This window comes from Heterodontus francisci, chromosome 14 (assembly GCF_036365525.1).
Source record: "Heterodontus francisci isolate sHetFra1 chromosome 14, sHetFra1.hap1, whole genome shotgun sequence".
Taxonomy (NCBI): domain Eukaryota; kingdom Metazoa; phylum Chordata; class Chondrichthyes; order Heterodontiformes; family Heterodontidae; genus Heterodontus; species Heterodontus francisci.
This window is the reverse complement of record NC_090384.1, coordinates 43,322,896-43,343,509: the sequence shown is the minus strand read 5'-3', so window position 1 is coordinate 43,343,509 and position 20,614 is coordinate 43,322,896. Positions and strand designations below refer to the sequence as shown.

General features: G+C 44.0%; 1 protein-coding gene across 1 annotated transcript in view; it reads right to left on the bottom strand.

The window, feature by feature from the left end:
• LOC137376904 (anoctamin-9-like) overlaps positions 1-20,614 on the bottom strand; it is a 346,229-nt gene that overhangs the window by 172,087 nt on the left and 153,528 nt on the right. The window contains exons 12-13 of the mRNA XM_068045861.1: positions 10,209-10,269; positions 8,168-8,250 (exon numbers count right to left, since the gene is read on the bottom strand). Of these exons, the coding sequence (XP_067901962.1) occupies positions 8,168-8,250; positions 10,209-10,269 (144 nt within the window). The remainder of the gene's footprint in view (positions 1-8,167; positions 8,251-10,208; positions 10,270-20,614) is intronic.

Genomic DNA, 20,614 nt, shown 5'->3' with positions numbered 1-20,614 from the left:
CCTGTTGGAAATGTCCAACAGGTGTTGAAAATATATGGTTTTTCCTTGAATCTTATTTCAAAATAAAATTCAAATAATGGTTGCTGTTTGTAATTGTCAGTGGCCATGTAATTATAACTGCACAAAATCTGGCGCTGTGATCAAACTAATTTGCTGTGCATTACGAATATTTGTAAAATTAATATTTTGAGGAACCTTCAAGGATAAAAAAACTGAGGGTGTGGTGTGATGTTGTGACATACTTATGAATATATTAAAAATACAGCATATGGCACATTTCTTGTACACATTAACCATTACTTCTGTGTCACAATATTTGAGTCATACTTCCTGTACACATTTACCCTTCGTTCTGTGTCACAGAGCAGCATAGTGGCGCAGTGGTTAGTACCGCAGCCTCACAGCTCCAACAACCCGGGTTTGGTGCTGCGTACTGCCGGTGCGGAGTTTGCAAGTTCTCCCTGTGACTGCGTGGGTTTCCGCCAGGTGCTCCGGTTTCCTCCCACAGCCAAAGACTTGCAGGTTGATAGGTAAATTGGCCATTGTAAATTTCCCCTAGTGTAGGTAGGTGGTAGGAGAATTGAGGGAAGGTGGAGATGTGATAGGGGATTAATGTAGAGTTAGTATAAATGGGTGGTTGAATGTTGGCACAGACTCAGTGGGCTGAAGGGCCTGTTTCAGTGCTGTATGACTGTCTACAACATTTGAGTCACACTTGATATGGGAAACCCTCTAATAATATTTTGTTGTCACACTTTTTCCAACCAATCAAATCACTGAAATTACTTCTTCGAAAGAAAAATCTGCTTTTTTTTCTCAGATAAAATCCTGCCCTTGGAGATGGGAATGGCGACGGGGTGGGGGGTAGGGCGAGTAAACAAAATGGCAAGAGGTTCCGCAACAAGCAGTACCGTCTGGAATGTTCACCCTCAGTGGAGAGTCAGGGAGTGGCCAAGCTCCCACAGTCTCACAGTCTCCCTATTCCAAAATCAACAGGTGCTTTGAATTACACAAGTTGTAAAAGAAGTCAACCCTTTGACATTTCATCCCAAATGATGCAAGACAGCTCCTGGTGGCACTGCTGGTACTGCAGAGCTGCCAGCCCTCCGATTACCCAGCATCTCTGGAGGCAGGAGCTCTTCCCTTAAAGGGACAGTCTCCCTGATGGCAGGTAATTAATTGGCTGCCCACCATTAAATTGCAATGGAGGTCCAACGGAGGGCCGAAGCGGGTTCTCGCCCCAACCTTCCAGTCCACCTCTGGGATCCCCATCGCCGGAATAAAATCTGGCCCCTTATTTCCAAAATATAGCTTAAAATCAAATTAAAAATCAAAATATTTTTCAGAATCATATGATTAAAGAATTGTATTTTGTATCGTTAAATGGGTATGGTAGTGTGGTGGTTATGTTACTAAACTAGCAATCCAGAGGGCTAAACTAATAATCCAAAGATAAGATTTCAAATCCTGCAATAGTAGCTACAAATTTGAAATCTGTTTTAAAAAATTAATTACTTAAATTATATAAAGCTTGTATCAGTGATGATGACTATGAACCTATTGGCTTCTCGTAAAGTCCCAACTGGTTCACTAATGTCCTTGAGGGAAGGAAACCTACCATTCTCATTTGGACTGGCTTATATGAGACTCCACTCACAGCAATATGGTTGACTCTGAAATGGCTTAGCAAGTCACTAAGTCATATCCAACCACTACAAAGAACTATAATAATATATATTCGGCTTTTTAGCAGTTTAATACAACTGAGTTTCAGTTTCAGAGCACATTTAAGATAGTCAACCACATTGCTGTGGGCCTCAAGTCACATGTGTAGGCCAGACCAGGTAAGGATGGCAGATATCCTTCCCTAAAGGACAATAGTGAACCAGATGGATTTTTACAGCAATCGACAATAGTTTCATGGTTACCACTAGACTAGCTTTTAATTTCAGATTTATTAATTGAATTCAAATTCCACCATTGGCCATGGTGGGATTTGAACCCATGTCCACAGAACATTAGCCTGGGGCTCTGGGTTACTCGTCCAGTGACATTACCACTACGCCATCGCCTCCCCTCTATGCCACCACTTCCCCTATAAAATTGGGCTTAAAACTGGGCATCCATGTGACACCATGAGCCATCAGCAGCAGCAAAGTTGTACTTCACAACCTCATTGCCCAACGTATTCCTCACTCTACCATTACTATCAAGCTAGGGAACCAATCCTGATTTTATGAGGAGCGTAGAAGCAGCAGCAGGCATGCCTGAAAATGGGAGGCCAGCTTGGTTAAGCTACAATACAAAATCACATGCATGCTAATAGAGGAAGAAGCATGCTACAGACAGAGCTATGTGATCCCACCACCAATGGTGGTGGACAAATAAACAATTAACAGGAGAAGGCGATTCTCTGAACATTCCACTCTCAATGATGGTAGAGATCAGCACATGAATGAAAAAGACAAGTCTGAAGCGAGCACAACTGTCTTCAGTCAGAAGTGTCAAGTGGATAATCCACCTTGACCCCTCCTGAGGTCTCCTCCATCACAGATGGCAGACTCCAGCCAATTTGATTCACATGATATTAAGAAACAACCAAGCACACTGGATGCAGCAAAGGCTATGGGCCTTCACACCATCCCAGCTGTAGTACTGAAGACTTGCACTCCAGAACTAGAAATGCCTCCAGCCAAGCTGTTTCAGTACAGCTACAACAATGACATCTCCCTAAAAAGTGCTAAATTGCCCAGGTATGTTCCATCCATGAAAAACAGAACAAATCCAATTCTGTGAATTAGCGCCCCATCAGCCTAGTCTCAATCATTCGCAAAGTGATGGAAAGTGTAGGTGACTAGGCTATCAAGTGGTACTTGCCAACTTGCACATTGATGCGGTGTAGGTTCCACAAAGACTACTCAGCTCCAGACCTATTCACAGCCTTGGACCAAACATGGATGAAAGAGCTGAATTTCAGAGGTGAGATGAGAATGACTTCCCTTGACATCAAGGCAGCATTTGAACGAATGTTATTGATATATATTACTGACCTAGATTGGGTGTGCAGAGCATAATTTCAAAATTTTCAGATGACACAAACTTGGACATATTGTGAACTGTAAGGAGGATAGTGATAGATTTCAAGAGAACATAAACAGACTGGTGGAAAGCAGAGACATGTGGCAGATGAAATTTATTGCAGAGAAGTGTGAAGTGCTAAATTTTGGTGGGAAGAATGAGGAAAAGCAAAATAAAATAAAGGATACAATTCTAAAGGGAGTGCAGGAACAGAGGGACTTGGGTGCACATGTGCACAAATTGTTGAAGGTGGCAGGCTGAGAAAAAGGGTAGCAAGGTAGAAGGCATCCTGGGTTTTACAAATAGAGGCATAGGAGTAGAGAAGCAAGAACATTATGATAAAACTTTATAAATAACTGATTCGGCCTCAGCGGGAGTATTGTGTCCAGTCTGGGTGCAACACTTTAGGAGGGATATGAAGGCATTAGAGAGCGTGCAGAAAAGATTGATGAGAATGATTACAGGGATTAGGGACTTCAGTTATGTCGACAGATTGGAGAAGCTGGGACAGTTTTCCTTAGAGAAGAGAAGGCTGAGAGGAGATTTGATAGAGCTGTTCAAAATCATGAGTGGTCTAGACAAAGCAGATAGAGAGAAACTTCCTATTGGTGAAAGGGTCGAGAACCAGAGGGCACATATTTAAGGTGACTGGCAAAGAACCAGAAGCAGCATGAAGAAAAACATTATTACACAGCAAAGAATTAAGATTTGGAATGCACTGCCTGAGATTGTTGTGGAGGCAGATACTATTGTGGCTTTCAAAGGGAAAATTGGATAATTATCTGAAAAAATTTGCAGGGCTACTGGCAAAAGGCTGAGTTGCTCTCACAGAGAGCTGGCACAGACATGAAGGTCTAAATAGCCTCCTCCTGTGCTGTAACCATTCTATGATTCTATGAATGTGGCACCAAAGGGGCCTTGTAAAACTGAAGTCAATGAGGATCAGGGGGAAATCTCTCCACTGGCCGGAGTCATGCCTAGCACAAGGGCAGCACAGTGGCGCAGAGGTTAGCACCGCAGCCTCACAGCTCCAGCAACCCAGGTTCAATTCTGGGTACTGCCTGTGTGGAATTTGCAAGTTCTCCCTGTGTCTGCATGGGTTTCCTCCGGGTGCTCCGGTTTCCTCCCACAAGCCAACTTGCAGGTTGGTAGGTAAATTGGCCATTACAAATTGTCCCTAGTATAGGTAGGTGGTAGGGAAATATAGGGACAGGTGGGGATGTGGTAGGAATATGGGATTAGTGTAGGATTAGTATAAATGGATGGTTGATGGTGGGCCGAAGGGCCTGTTTCAGTGCTGTATCTCTAAAACTAAAACAAAGGAAGATGGCCATGACTGTTGCAGTAGTTCCTCAGGGCAATGTTCTAGGCCCAATCATCTTCAGCTGCTCCATCAATGACCTCTTTATAAGTTCAGAAGTGGGGATGTTTGCTGATGATTGCATAGTGTTCAGTTTCATTTGCAAATCCTCAGATAATGTAGCAATCTGTGCCTGCATGCAGCAAGAGCCGGACAACATACAGGTTTATGACCATCTCCAACAACAGAGAATCTAACCACATCTCCTTGGCGTTCAACGGTATTACTATCATCAAATCCCCCATTATGAGCATCCCAGTGATCAACATTGATCAGCCACATGAATACTGTGACTAGAAGAGCATGTTAGAACCTGGATATTCTGCAACAACTGACTAACCTTCTGATTCCCCAAAGCTTCCCCACTATCTACAACGTCCAAGTCAAGACTGTGATAGAACACTCTCCATCTGCCAGGTCCAGGATAAGTGCAGCTCCAATAACACTCAAGATGATCAACACCCTTCAAGACAAAGCAGTTCCCTTGATCGCTATCCACCACCTTAAACATTTACTCCTTCGATAACTAGCACACAGCAGCTGCATTGTGTAGCAGTACTCGGTAAGACTTTTTTGACAGCAGCTCTTTTGACGCAGGGTGTTGAAAAAATCATATGATTTGGGAAGGTCAATATGGTTTTACAAGGGGGAAAACATGTTGGACAAATATATTAGCAACAAAGTGGCAGATGGAGTATCGTGTGGAGAAGTGTGAGGTTATTTACTTTAGTAGTAAGAATAGAAAAGCAAAATATTGTTTAAAAGGCACAAAACTTCTTAATGTTGATGCTCAGAGACTTGCGTGTGTTTGTACAAGGAACACAGAAAGTTAGTAAGCCATTAGGAAGGCAAATGGTACATTGGCCTTTATTGCAAGAGGATTGGAATATAAGAATGAGGAAATCTTGCTACAATTGTATAGGGTTTGGTGAGACTCCACATGGAGTACTGCGCAGAGTTTTGATCTCCATATCTAAGGAAGGATATACTTGCATTGGAGGCAGTTTAGTGAAGATTCACTAGATTGGTTTCTGGGATGAAAGGGTTGCCCTAAGATTTCGACAGTTTTGAGGGGAAGAATGGAGTGAAACAGGGCTGTGTCCTAGCCCACACTCTGTTTGGCATCTGCTTCTTCATGCACATGACCTTTGCCTTTCCTACAGATATGAAAGGAGTCTACTTGCACACTGGGTCAGATGGCAAGCTCTACAATCTATCAAGGCTGAAAGCAAAGACAAAAACACATCACTTCCTGATCAGAGAACTCCTCTACGCTGATGATGCTGCACTAGTCGCTCACATGGAAACTCAGCTACAAAGACTCATAGACTGTCTCTTCCATGCCTGTAACTTGTTCTCCTTGACGGTAAGCATCAAGAAAACTGTGGTTATGGGACAAGGTGTTGCATCTCCACCCCTGATCAGACTAAATAACACCGCACTGGAAGTGGTTAGCAAATTCTGCTACCTTGGGCTCAGAGTGACAGACAATTTGTCCCTTGATGCAGAGCTCAATAAATGCATAAGGAAAGCAGCTAACACCTTTGGTCGACTCACAAAACATGCATGAGATAACACCAAGCTGACCCTCAGGAGCAAGCTGGTGGTTTATAAGGCCTGGGCAACTTACAGCTATCAGGAAAAGAAGCTCAATAATTTCTATCTTCGCTGTCTGCGGCGCATTATGGATATATCCTGTGTTATGAAAGTGCTTCCATTTTTTAATTTTTTTGAGGACAACTGATATCATTCCATATCTTCTCCTTTTCCTTCAACAGTTAAGAAGTATTTGGCTAAAGTTTTTTTTTTGTCAAGTGATCTCCACAGAGAAAACTTCCTTATTTTTTCTTCAACCGGTGTGTCTGCGTGTGTTAGGCTAAGTTAGAAGGGAACAGTCATATTTCAATCTGTGTGTCAATACTTTGCATCTTTACTGACTAAGTCTTGTTTTACAATAAATTAATAATTTTGTTGTTTATTAAAGAAACCTTGTTGGTGGATTTTATTCAAAAATAAAAATAGAGTATGTTTGGCCGTATCGGTAACTGTGTAATACATTTAAATATATGTTGTAACCCGTGGAGAAGTGGAACTAGAGAAAGACAGTGCACTCCTCCAGCCTCTCAGGAGTTCACCACTCTATCCATGCAATAAGCAATGCCCTGTGACATCATCCCACTCATTCTTGAGGCGGATTGCCCCATTCGCTCTGAAATGCTGGTCAGCGTGTTTGGAAGGGCAGTACATCGCACATTCTCTGCTGATCCTCAATGGTTCTCCTTTACATCGACAGTGCCCAGGGTGTAGCATTTGTGTCCAACTGAGCAGAGCTTGGAAAGTGCTGTGTCCTCTGACAAATGCTCCACAGCTGTCTGCTCTTGCTCTGTTGTGAATGGTGGGTCACCAATGAAAGCCCAACGAGCTGCCTAACCAGTCCCACCGAGGTGCAACTAGCTGCTGTACTGTATGTTTGAGGTGACAGTGCACCCTCAGAAGGAATCAGCTCCTCTAAAGATTCATCGTCTGTGAGGTTCATGCACTCCAGCTGCATGCATGAAGGCCAGTCGGAGAGAGAAGATATAAGTTAGTACTGTCAAGATAAGAATATTGCATCTTATTATGAAGATGATCATGTTTATCTCAGTGTTAAACTCGAATCAACATGACTGAGTGTCGTATGGATTGCTGATATTTAATTGTGTCACCAGGTAGCTCAGAGGTCTCTATTTCCTCATCTCCAATGGCCAGGGACACTAAAACTCCACTGATCTCCAGGCTTCCTCCTCTGCAGTTGTTAGCTGGGAAATCTGTGGAGGTCTACTTCCAGTTCACTCCCTCTCACTGGTGTTCCTCCTGGAACGGCAGAAAGAACAGAGCTATGACTGACTCTAATGCCATATGTTCACCCAATGAATGTAGTGCATTTGGTAGAGATGACGATCACGGAGAAGTGTAAAATTGCAAAAGGATGAGGGTGAGTAGCAGTGATGGATGAATAGATGAGCATATGAGGAACTGTGTGGAAAAAGGAAGGGTGCGCTTGCAGGTTAAGTGGATGTGAGGAGCGATGTGTTGGAGTAGGCTTGACAAGGCAGAGTGAGTGGGGAAGTGATACACACAGCAGGCTGTAGGTGAACTTGCAGCTGTATTCACCTTTCCTAACCTGCTTATGTCCTTAAAGTGCTTCCTGCACTGAATGCAATAATCTTGCTGCTGATCTCCTGGGCCACCTCTAGCCATGCGCTCTTTGTGGCAGCAGTAGGTTTCTTCCTCCCATTGCTGAGGAAAGTATCTTCAGCTCCACACAGCCCCAGCAGCATATCAAGGAGGAGTCACTGAAATGGGGCACAGCCTTTGAGCATCCTGAATCTATTGTCACATATTTTCTTCTCTTGCTTCCAACATCAAACTTTTCCTAATTGCATATTTGGATAGGCTCTTTAGATATTGGAGTTGAGCTTGTATCATGTGGGTCCTCATCATGCTCTCTGCCATGCAATCAACACCAAATTCAAAAATAAAATGATATTGAGCTGGCTGTGTTAAATGTCACTGATAGACCAATTTACTTGAGGGTTTCCCAAAAAATAGCAAACTTGCCACCACCCACCCTAAATGCAACTTCGAGTTAAAATCAGGGTCATAATCAAGGTATTATGGATATTTTCAAACTATGATTTAATATTACTGCACTTAGCCACCAGTGGATAAATCAACTAAGGTGATTACCTCATCCTCATCCCAGTGGAACAAATCCCATTCGCTCACAACTTTTACTCGGGTTCGTTTCCACATCTCCAGAAACACAGTGGCTACAGTTTGAGAGAGAAATATTCGCTGAGGTTGCCAATGTTTCATTCTTTAATGACAAAGAATATTATCGTGTAAACAAACAAAATAAGTACAATTTTAAGAGTGGGTTGACTTTTGTGTTATGGCTCCTATCCCCAAAGTGGATATATTTGTCATGTGATGCGATAACAAGCCATACAGACCAGAAAAATCTGTCCTGAGTTAGTTGATCTCAGCCGCAGCAGTACTTGGAATACGACAGTTGACCTGAATGCTCCTTGGCTTGAAAGAGGAGGAAAAAAACAAACCATGGTTTGCGCACTGTCTCTATCGCCTTCCTCCTACTGAATAGTGTGAATATGTGATGGCTGGATAAGAACTGGTTCAGGCTTACAGTGATAGCAAGCTTGTTAAACAGACCTTCCCAAACCCACGACCACCTAGATCAGGGTTGTCCAGCCTTTTCGGGCGGAGGGTCGCATTACGATTTTTGCTCGGCCCGGGGGTGGGGGCGGGGGTGGTGGTGAGCAAATATCAAAAGATAAAAGGCATTAAAAATTTATCTTACTAATAAAAGCAACAACAGATGTGCATTTTTGTGAATAAGCTTTAACTGAGAAGACTAATTTATTAACTTATTTTCTTGTCACTATATTGAAAACTAATTTAGTGACATACCTGGCATTGTTTTTGCTTGCATTAGTAGTCAATCTCTGCCCGTACACATGATGTAGCGATGCAGAGTATTCTGGAAAGATATCTGTCAGGAGTGATCTTGATCTCTGTCTCTCCCTGTGTTACCCTCTCTGTGTTGTTCCCTCCCTCACTCTGTGTTCTCCCCCTCTGTCCCCTCTCTCTGCCCCCCTTCTCTCTCTGTCCCTCTCTTTCTGTTCCCCCATCTCTGTTTTCCCCTCTCTCTTTCTGTTTCCCCTCCTCTCTCTCTTTCTGTCACCCTCTCTCTCTGTTCCCCCCTCCCTCTGTTCCCTCCCTCTCTTTCCCTTTCTCTGTTCCCCCCTCTCTCCCTTTGTTTCCCCCTCTCAAAGCAGCTTTGTGTTTGGTCAGTTTGTTTAAAAACAGCATGCTGAGCTTCACAGCTGACAGCTGCTGAAGCAGGAACGTGCTTCCCAACATTAGACAGATTCAGGGTTTTCTGGCTGGCTTTTTAAAAATGTCAGGAAATCTCAAATCTTGAAAATTGGAAAGTGTGTTCCTGCTTCAGCAGCTGTCAGCTGTGAAACTGACAGCACAATGTTTTTAAAAAGACCGGTCTGCAAGAAGTCAAAGGGAAATTTCCCATCAGCAGACACAGAGCGCTGGGAAGGATGAGGAATGGCCACGGGTACAGTTTACACCCACGGGCCGGATGGAAACCTTTGGCGGGCCGGATCCTGGCCCGCGGGCCTTATGTTGGACAGCCCTGATATAGATGGACAAGACAATAGGTGCATGAGAACAGCATCACCTCCAAGTTCCCCATAAAATCACACACAAACATATATCGCTGTTCTTTCATCGACACTGGGTCAAAATCCTGGAAGTTCCTACTTAACAGCATCGTGGGAGTACTTTCACCACGTGGACTGCAACAATTAAAGAAGCAGGGCAATTAGGGATGGGCAATAAATGCTGACCTTGCCTGCGATGCCCACATACTGAGAGAGATTTAAAAAAACACCGTGAATTACCAGCTGACACTCACCATCCACGGTTATTCACAAAGAATGAATACTAGGGGATTCCTTTAAGGTGAAGGCAAAAAGTTGGCAAAGTAGCTTTTGTATAATGTTTGTCAAAATACTTCATAATTTTCTAAGCAACTGAAACCGACAAAGTTTATTCCTGCTGCTATATACTGCAGCTGTAATGCCTTCTTCAATATAATGTTATTGGTCATGGATCCCACTAAACTCAACACCTGGCTTTACCTTTTCAAATAAAACAAAATGAATAGGTAGTGATGTATGAGGAGAGTACATACCCCAGATTCCCATGAACATAGCAAAGAAAACTGTTATTTCTTGGTCAAATAGTTGTGTAATCTGCATGAAAAGAATGAAAAGAGTTTGGTCATCAGCACTGGCCACTTGCCACAATATACATAGTGTCTTACTCACTGAATCTTTAACTGTAAATTTTCTGCTTGTACCTGAGTTTACTGAGCCAAAAAATGTAAAGCAAAGTTATCTCCTGCTGGCCAAGCATGTTTCTGTTGTAACATCATAGAGGGAGGCGGTGGCGTACTGGTATTGTCACTGGACTAGTAACCCAGAGACCCAGGTATTGCTCTGGGGACAAGGGTTCGAATCCCACCACAGCAGAAGGTGGAATTTGAATTCAATGAATAAATCTGGAAATCATGAAACCATTGTTGTAAAAACCCATCTGGTTCACGAATGTCCTTTAGGGAAGGAAATCTGCTGTTCTTACCTGGTCTGGCCTACATGTGACTCCAAATCCACAGCAATGTGGTTGACTCTTACATGCCCTCGAAATGGCCTAGCAAGCCACTCAGTTCAAAGGCAATTGGGGATGGGCAATAAATGCTGGCCTGGCCTGCGACGCCCACATCCCATGAAAGAATTTTTAAAAAACTTGAGGATTCCTCAAACGGCTCTCCCATCAACCCCTCTGTGAGAATTGATCCAATGATGCAAGTATAGTGGCAGCTAAACTCAGTTGGTAACACTCTTGTCTCTGAGACACCAGATAATGGGATCCAGACCTTCTCCAGAATGCGAGTATATCATGACCCTGAATTTCCTCATTGTCTTCGCCACTTATTCTGTTATTGCACCATAAAGATCAAGGAAATTTCCATTTTAGTACATTATGCCTCTTATACACCATTGTTGTGCTAAGTGCAAATTTTCTTGATCTCTTAACACACAATTTTCCTGGGTTTACTCCATTCGTGCAACTGGCTTAACTTTACACTGAAAACAAAACGGTCTAACAGCTACTGCAACACTTAAGATGGTGAGAATTTGGTGAGATGATGAGGGCACCAAAGTGACTTACCAATTACAGGTTTCCAAGCAACTTTTTTAACTCCTTCCTTCACATTTTGCAATACTGGCAATTAGACTTAATTTTATTGAGATGCTTTTCTCTCTTTCCAGAAAAGTATGTTAAAACCCACAACTTACCCCACTCACTTGGATCGACTTTGGACAAGGGATGGCTTTTCCCATGGGCATACCAGTGTATGCCGTCATTATGGAGGAGGAGTTGCAGCAGCAGTGTGTCCAGGCCAGGAGAATCAGGAAGTATGGCTGAGAAAACTAGCACCGCAGCCTCACAGCTCCAGCGACCCGGGTTCAGTTCTGGGTACTGCCTGTGTGGAGTTTGCAAGTTCTCCCTGTGACCGCGTGGGTGCTCCGGTTTCCTCCCACAGTCGAAGACTTGCAGGTTGATAGGTAAATTGGCCATTGTAAATTGTCCCTAGTGTAGGAGAATGGTGGGGATGTGGTAGGAAATATGGGATTAATGTAGGATTAGTATAAATGGGTGGTTGTCGGTCGGCACAGACTCGGTGGGCCAAAGGGCCTGTTTCAGTGCTGTATCTCTAAATAAATAAATAAAAGCAGTCCACCAAGTGCAATCCCCCAATGTGTGTACAAGCCACACTGGTCCTACAACACCCTCGCATCTGACGCCTGTCCCTCTCCAAGTATGTCACTGAGAATCTCTGTCAACTTCATCATGAAGATCTGCAGACTCATTCCACTGCCACAACTGCTCTGTCCATGGCAATTAAAGGTACAGCAGCTTTCACTTTTACAGCTGTGTCCATTGTAACATCATTTTCAAGCTGCAACAGGGTATCTATGCAGCTTTAGTCACGGACAGGAATAGTTAAATGTGGAAGCCTGGAGCTTGCGGTTAGTGATATCCTGCTTCGCCATAGGCTAGTGATTCTTCAGTCTAATTGGTTGAATAGCCTCCCATGCTGCTTGGCCTGTTCACAAATGCCACAGATTTCCTACAGAGGCTGCCAAATTCAAGCAGACACCAGTAGAGTGGGAGGCCATAACAATTGGAGCGCCACAAGAATCAGTGCTATCTTTTCTCCCTGGGCTGGCTGCAGCCCGCACATGCCGAGCGCCTCACCACATGCAGGTGCCAACTCTATACTATCCTCTAAGGCAGACACTATGCTTGTAACTGAGTTGGTAGCTGTGACTGTCAGATCAAGTGACAGTGCTTTTTCATTAGAGAACTAGTGCATCTCTCGCCTTTCCTCTTGAGGCTGCATGACTGGGCTGGTGGCACTTCTTGGGTATCTAAAAGCATAAATGCACAAGAGGAGGGCTGGGGTGAGGGAAGGCGGGGTGGCGTGAAAAGCAAGATGTCCATAGTCACATTATCTGCAGCTTGCAGTTCATGCCAGAGGGTGGAGATGGGATTTGAGAAGGGACATAAGACAGGAACATACCATCATCCTGACTGCTTTCAGTGACACCAGATGCAACAAGTACTGGTCACAACCATCCCTATGATGCAAAGCACCATCTCCTCCAGAGGGTTCAGGTGATGCCAGGTGTGTCTGCCCCCCTCTGGTTCTGGTCTGTTCTCTCCTGTTATGACCATCTTGACCTGCAAGAGAGAAGGAAGAGTGCCAATGATTGTGTTTGGGTGATGTGCCTGCCATGGCTGAATAGCTGGAGATATGTGGAAGCAGCAAGAGATGGATGTGAGGCTGGCAGAATTGGAAGGTGAGTGATGGTGAGGTGAAGTATCTGAATGTTATGCCTGAATCATGATTACTAGAGATTGCTGATGGGTGACAGATGGGGCTGTGGTGCATTGAGCAGTGCGAAAGGTTGGTAGGAGATGTCCTCTGAAGTTGCATTCACTGACCTTGACCACCCATGTGTGATCATTGCAGCACTGTTGCCAGGTTGTAAGGGTCAGGCTCCCTAGCCACCTGCTCCCATTCCTTTCTCAGTGTTTTTCTTGAGGGTCTCCTGCAGAAACATGGCTTCTCTCTCCTTTCGACCTCCTGTTCTAATGCCTCCTGTGCCGCATCAGAAAACCTGGGAGCCCTCTCTCTTGGCTTTTGCTTCATTAGTCGAGGCGATGGCATCATGGGAATGACACTGGACTTGCAATCCAGTGGCCCAGGCTAATGCTCTGGGGACACAGAATTTAAATTCAATTAATAATTCTGGAATTTAAAAATAAAAGCTAGTCTCAATAAGGGTGACCATGAAACCATTGTCAATTGCCGTAAAAACCCATCTGGTTCACTAATGACCTTTAGGGAAGGAAATCTGCCGTCCTCACCTGGTCTGGCCTACAGACCCACAGCAATGCGGCTGACTCTTAAATGCCCTCAGAAATGGCCTAGTAAGCCACTCAGTTGTACCAAACCGCTAGTGCAAAGTCTGAAAAAAGGAAATGAAACCGGATGGAACACAAGGCATCGACCTAGGTACCAGAAACGACAATGGCACACAAAGCCCTGTCAGCCCTGCTAAGTCCTCCTTACTAAAATCTGGGGTACTTGTGTCAACATTAGGAGTGCTGTTCTGCAGATGAGTCAAGCAACAGCCTGACATAGTCATATTCATGAAATCATACCTTACAATGCCCCAGACAACACCATCACCATCCCTGGGTCTACACTGAATGCTGCTGGAGGGCACAGAGTGTGAAGGAGGGAGTTTGGTATGTGAGTGGATTTTAAGGGTTAATCTCTCTGAAGTCTAGTTTTTGTTTTGTTTACATTTAGCAAATTACTGTTTAAGTTAAGGGGCAAGTTAAGTTTCTCAGTTATAAAAAGGGGTACACAAGCTCTGAGAGTAGTTGTAGCTAGTTAATTAGGTAGCTAGCTTGAACTGGTTTCTGAGCTCTATCAGGGCTCTAGCAAAGCTGATACATCATTGTTTTCAAAGAGTATAAATTCAGGGAACTCTCAGTGCTGCTTGTCTGTATTGAGTGCTGTTGGAGGGCACAGAGTGTGAAGAGTGGCAAGGAGGGGAACTATAAATTAAGAAAAATAAATTGAATTAAATTAACACAATAAAGATGGTAGGACAGGTGATGTGTTGCGGCTGCAGTATGTGGGAGCTCCTGGATGCCACAGCACTTCACAGCAACCATGTCTGTAGTAAGTGTCTGCGGCTTGAGGAGCTTTGGCTCAGAGTCATTGAGCTTGAGGCTGAGCTGCAGACACTGCAATGCATCAGGGAGGGGGAAAGTTACCTGAACACTTTGTTCCAGAAGGCAGTCAGACCCCTTAAGATAGGGTCATCTGTTCAGTTTAGTGGTCAGGGACAGGTAAGGGGATAAGAAGGTAGGAGTGGAGGAGCGTCAGCCCTTGCAATTGAGCAACAAGTTTGAGGTTCTTGCGCTTGTACGGACAAGAGCGAGGGCTGCAGTGTGGATGAGCAGACTGACCATGGCATCATAGTACAGGAAGCTGTTCAAGTGGGGGGAACAAAAAGGAAAGTAGTGGTAGTAGGGGACAGTATAGTCAGGGGGATAGACTGTTCTCTGCAACAAAGAGCGAGAGTTCAGAAGGCTGTGTTGCCTCCCCTTTGCCAGGGTTTGGGACATCTGTGCAGGGCTGGAGAGGAACTTACAATGGGAGGGGAGGATCCAGTCGTCATGGTCCATGTAGGTACCAATGACATAGGCAGGACAAGGAAAGAGGTTCTGCATAGTCAGTATGAGGAGCTAGGCACCAAATTAAGAAGCAGAACCTCAAAAGTAATCATCTCTGGATTACTACCTGAGCCACATGCAAAATGGAGTAGGGCAAATAAGATTAGAGAAATGAATGTGTGGCTCAAAAGACTGGTGTAGTAGAACAGGGTTATGGTTTGTGGGGCACTGACACCAGTACTGAGGAAAGTCGGGGCTGGACCGTTGGGACGGTCTACACCTGAACCTGGGAACAGTGTTCTAGCGAGCCACAAAACTCGGGAAGTAGAGAGGGTTTTAAACTAAATTGTGGGGGCAAGGGAGCAAATTTGGAAAGATGTGGTAAATCAAAAAGTAGAAACAGGGCAAGAGAGAAAGGTATTAAAATGGGAAAAGATAAACAGACCATGACAGGAAGGGACAGTGAGTACAAGTCTAAGAGTTAATCAGCAGAGAAGGCTAAAAGGTACAAACATAATAAAAGGACAAAACTAAAGGGTCTGTATCTGAAAACACGTAGCATTCGAAACAAAACAGGTGAACTGAAAGTGCAAATAGAAATAAATATGTACAATCCGATCGCCATTACAGAGACATGGCTGCAGGATAACATAGATTGGGACCTGAATATTGAAGGTACATGACATTTAGGAAGGACAGGAAGCTAGGAAAAGGTGTGGCTCTGTTAATTAATGATAGTATTAGCACAATACAGAGGGATGACCTAAGTTCATGAAACCAGGATGTAGAAGCAGTTTGGGTCGAGATGAGAAATGATAAAGGCAAGAAGTAATTTGTGGGAGTGGTGTATAGGCCCTCTAACTAACTACATGGTAGGATGGGGGTATAAAGGAAGAAATAATGGGAGCTTGTCAGAAAGGTACCGTGATAATCATGGGGGATTTTAATTTACATATAGACTGGAAAATCAGATGGCCAAAGGTAGCCTAGATGAGGAATTCATAGAATGTTTTCGGGATAGTTTCTTAGAACAGCACCTTCTGGAGACAACCAGAGAGCAGGCTATACGAGACCTGGTATTGTGCAACAGGATAGGATTAAATCATGACCTCACAGTGAAGGCATGCCTAGGCAGCAGGGATTATAATATGATTGAATTTTACATTCAGTTTGTGGGAGAGAAGAATGGGTCTAAGACGAGTATTTTAAACTTAAATAAGGGCAATTATGAGGGCATGAAAGCAGAGCTAGCAAAAGTGAACAGGCAAAGCAGGTTCAGGGATAGGTCAATAAAGATACAATGGAAGACATTTAAGGGGATATTGCAGAATACACAGAATAGATACAGTCCAACGAGAAAGACACATTCCAAGGGGAGGACCCACCATCCGTGGTTAACTAAAAAAGTTAAAGATAGTATCAAACTTAAAGAAAAAGCACATAATTGTGCAAAGTTGGGTGGCAGGTCAGAAGATTGGACACAATATAAAAAGCAGCAAAGAACAACTAAAACATTCATAAGGAGGGAAATTTAGAGTACGAGAGAAAGATGGCTAGAAATATAAAAACAGATAACAAGAGTTTCTATAGATATTAAAAAAGTAAAGTTAACAAAATTAGGGTTGGTCATATAGAAAGTGAGTCTGGGGAATTAATAAGGGAAAATAAGGAGATAGCAAATGAACAGGTATTTTGCATCGGTTTTCACTATAGAGGATACAAGTAACATCCCAGAAATAGCTGCAAATCAGGAAATGGAAGGGAGAAAGAACTCAAGAAAATTACTATCATCAGGGAAGTACTATTGAGCAAATTGTTGGAGCTGCGGGCTGACAAGTCCCCGGGTCCTGATGGACTTCATCCGAGGGTATTAAAAGAAGTGGCTAATGGATGAATTGGCTTTAATTTTACAAAATTCCCTAGATTTGGGAAAGATTCCTATAGATTGGAAAATAGCCAATGCAACTCACTTATTCAAAAAGGGTGGGAGACAGAAAGCAGGAAACTACAGGCCAGTTAGCTAAACATCTGTTTAAAGGAAAATGTTTGAAGCTATTAATAAAGACGTTATAGCAGGGAACTTAGAAAAATTCAAGGTAATCAGGCAGAGTCAACATGGTTTTGCGAAAGGGAAATCATGTTTAATCAATTTATTGGAGTTCTTTGAAGAAGTAACATGTGCTGTGGATAACATAGAAACATAGAAAATAGGAGCAGGAGTAGGCCATTCGGCCCTTCGAGCCTGCTCCGCCATTCATTATGATCATATCTGATCATCCAGCTCAGTAACCTGTTCCCGCTTTCGCCCCATACCCTTTGATCCCTTTAGACCCAAGAGCTGTATCTAACTCCTTCTTGAAAACATACAATGTTTTGGCCTCAACTGCTTTCTATGGTAGCGAATTCCATAGGCTCACCACTCTTTGGGTGAAGAAATTTCTCCTCATCTCAGTCCTGAAAGGGGTACTGGTGGATTCGGTATTGTACTTAGATTTCCAGAAGACATTTGATAAGGTGCCACATCGAACGTTATTGCAGAAAATAAAAGCTTATGGTGTAGGGGGTAACCAATAGGCATGGATAGAACATTGGCTATCTAACAGGAAACAGAGAGTAGAAATAAATAGGTCATTTTCTGGTTAGCAAGATATAACAAGTGGTGTGCCCCAGGCAACAGTGCTGGGGCCTCAACTTATAACAATTTATATAAATGACTTGGATGAAGGGACCGAAGGTATGATTGCTAAATTTGCTGATGACACAAAGATTGGTAGGAAAGTATGTTGTGAAGAGGTCATAAGGAGGCTACAAAGGGATATAGATAGGTTAAGCAAGTGGGATACGATCTAGCAAATGGAGCATAAATGGAGGGGTGGCAGTGGCGTACTGGTATTGTCACTGGACTAGTAACCCAGAGACCCAGGTATTGCTCTGGGGACATGGGTTCGAATCCCACCACAGCAGAAGGTGGAATTTGAATTCAATTAATAAATCTGTAATTTAAAGCTAATCTAATGATGGCCATGAAACCATTGTTGATTGTTGTAAATACCCAACTGGTTCACTAATGTCCTTTAGGGAAGGAAATCTGCTGTCCTTACCTGGTCTGACCTACATGTGACTCCAGATCCACAGCAATGTGGTTGACTCTTACATGGGCAATTAGGGATAGGCAATAAATGCTGGCCTGGCCTGCGAAGCCCACATCCCATGAAAGAATTTTTAAAAAAATGTAGGAAAATGTGAAATTTTCCATTTTGGCAGGAAAAATAAAAAAGAAGCCGATCATCTAAATGGTGAGAGATTGCAGAGCTCTGAGATGCAGAGAGATCTGGATGTCCTGGTGCATGAATCGCAAAAGGTTGGTATGCAGGTACAGCAAGTAATTAGGAAAGCTAATAAATGTTATTGTTTATTGTGAGGGGAATTGAATACAAAAGTAGGGAGGTTATGCTTCAGTTATACAGGGCATTGGTGAGAACACATCTGGAGTCCTGTGTACAATATTGGTCTCCTTATTTAAGAAAGGATGTTACTGCATTGGAAGCAGTTCAGAGAAGGTGTACTAGACTAATACTTAGAAAGGGTGGGTCGTCTTATGTAGAAAGGTTGGACAGGCTGGGCTTGTACCCGCTGGAGTTTAGAAGAGTAAGAGGCGACTTGATTGAAACATATAAAGATTCTGAGTGGGCTTGACAGGGTGGATGTGGAAAGGATGTTTCCTCTTGTGGGAGAATCTAGAGTTAGGGGTCACTGCTTAAAAATAAAGGTCGCCCATTTAAGACAGAGATGAGAATTTATTTTTCTCAGAGGATTGAGTGTCTTTGGAACTTTCTTCCTCAAAAGGCGGTGGAAGCAGAGTCTTTGAATATTTTTGAGGCAGAGGTAGATAGATTCTTGATAAGCAAGGGGGTGAAAGGTTACTGGGGGGGAGGCGGGAATGTGGAGTTGAGTTACAATCAGATCAGCCACGATCTTGTTGAATGGCGGAGCAGGCTCGAGGGGCAGAGTGGCCTACTCTTGTTCCTAATTTGCATGTTCGTATGTCCTGTCCCACTAATAGGAGACCCACCAGAGGTGGTGGCACAGTAGTATATAATCAGGAGGGCATTTCCCTGGGAGTCCTCAACATTGGCTCTGGGTCCCATGAAGTCTCATAGCATCTGGTCAAACATGGACACGGAAACCTTCTGCCGATTACCACCTACAGCTCCCCCCTCCCCCTCAGTTGATGATTCAGTACTCCTCCATGGTGAAAACCACTTGGAAGAAGCACTGTGGGTGGCAAAGTCACAGAATGTACTTGGGATGAGGACTTCAATGTCCATCACCAAGAGTGGCTTGGTAGCACCACTACTAACCGAGCTGTCAGAGTCCTAAAGGACATAGCTGCTAGACTGGGTGTGCAGCACATGGTGAGGGAGACAACTCTTAATTCATCCTCTTTGATCAGAAGGGGTGGCGACAGTCTAATGATGTCCCCATGAGTTGGCTCGTCCTCACCAATCTACCTGCCGCAGATGCATCTATCCACAACAGCAGTGGTAGGAGTAACCGCTGCACAGTCGTTGTAGAGACGAAATCCTGTCTTCACATTGAGAAAACTGTCCATCGTGTTGTGTGGCACTACCACGGTGTTAAATTGAATAGATTCAGAACAGATCTTGCAACTCAAAACTGGGCATCCATGAAGAACTGTGGGCCATCAGCAGCAGCAGCAGATTCAACTACATTCTGCAACCTCATGGCCCGGCATATCCCACACTCTACCATTACTATCATGCTGAGGGATCAATCCTGGCTCAATGAAGAGTGCAGGAGGGCATGCCAGGAGCGGCACCAGGCATATCTAAAAATGAGGTGACAACACAGTGAAGCTACAACACAGAACTACATGCATGCCAAACAGCAGAAGCTGCATCTGATAGACAGAGCTAAGCGATCCCACAACCAGTGGATCAGATCTAAGCTCTACAGTCCTTACACAACCGGTTGTGAATGGTGGTGGGCAATTCATCAACTAACAGTAGGAGGAGGAGGAGAAGGCTCCACAAATATCCCCATCCTCAAAGATGGGGGAGCCCAGCACATCAGTGCAAAAAAAAAAGGCTGAAACATTTGCTATCATATTCAGCCAGAAGTGCCAAATGGAGGCCCACATCATCACAGATGCCAGGCTTCAGTCAATTCAATTCACTCCAGGTGATATTAAGAAACAGCTGAAGGCACCTATGGTCCCTGAAAAAATTACAGCAATAGTGCTGAGGACTTGTGCTCCAGAACTGGTTGCGCCACTAGCCAAATTGTTCCAGTACAGCCACAACACTGGCATCTACCCGACAATGTGGAAAATTGCCCAGGTATGTCTTGTACACAAAAAGCAGGACAAATCCAACCTGGGCAATTTCCATCCCGTCTGTCTACTCTCGATTATCAGGAAAGTGATGGAAGGTGTCATTGACAGTGCTATCAAGCGGCACTTGCTTTGCAATAACCTGCTCAGTGACGCTCAGTTTGGGTTCCGCCAGCACCATTCAGCTCCTGAAGGCATTAGAATCTTGGTCCAAACATAGACAGAACAGCTGAACTCATGGAAGTGACAGTAATTGTTCTGGATATCAAAGGGGCAGCATTTGACCGAGTGGGCAGCAAGCAGCCCTCGCCAAACTGAAGTCATGCCGAGCACAAAGGAAGATGGTTGTGGTTGTTGGAGGTCAATCATCTCAGTTCCAGGACATCACTGCAGGAGTTTCTCTGGGCTGTGTCCTAGGCACA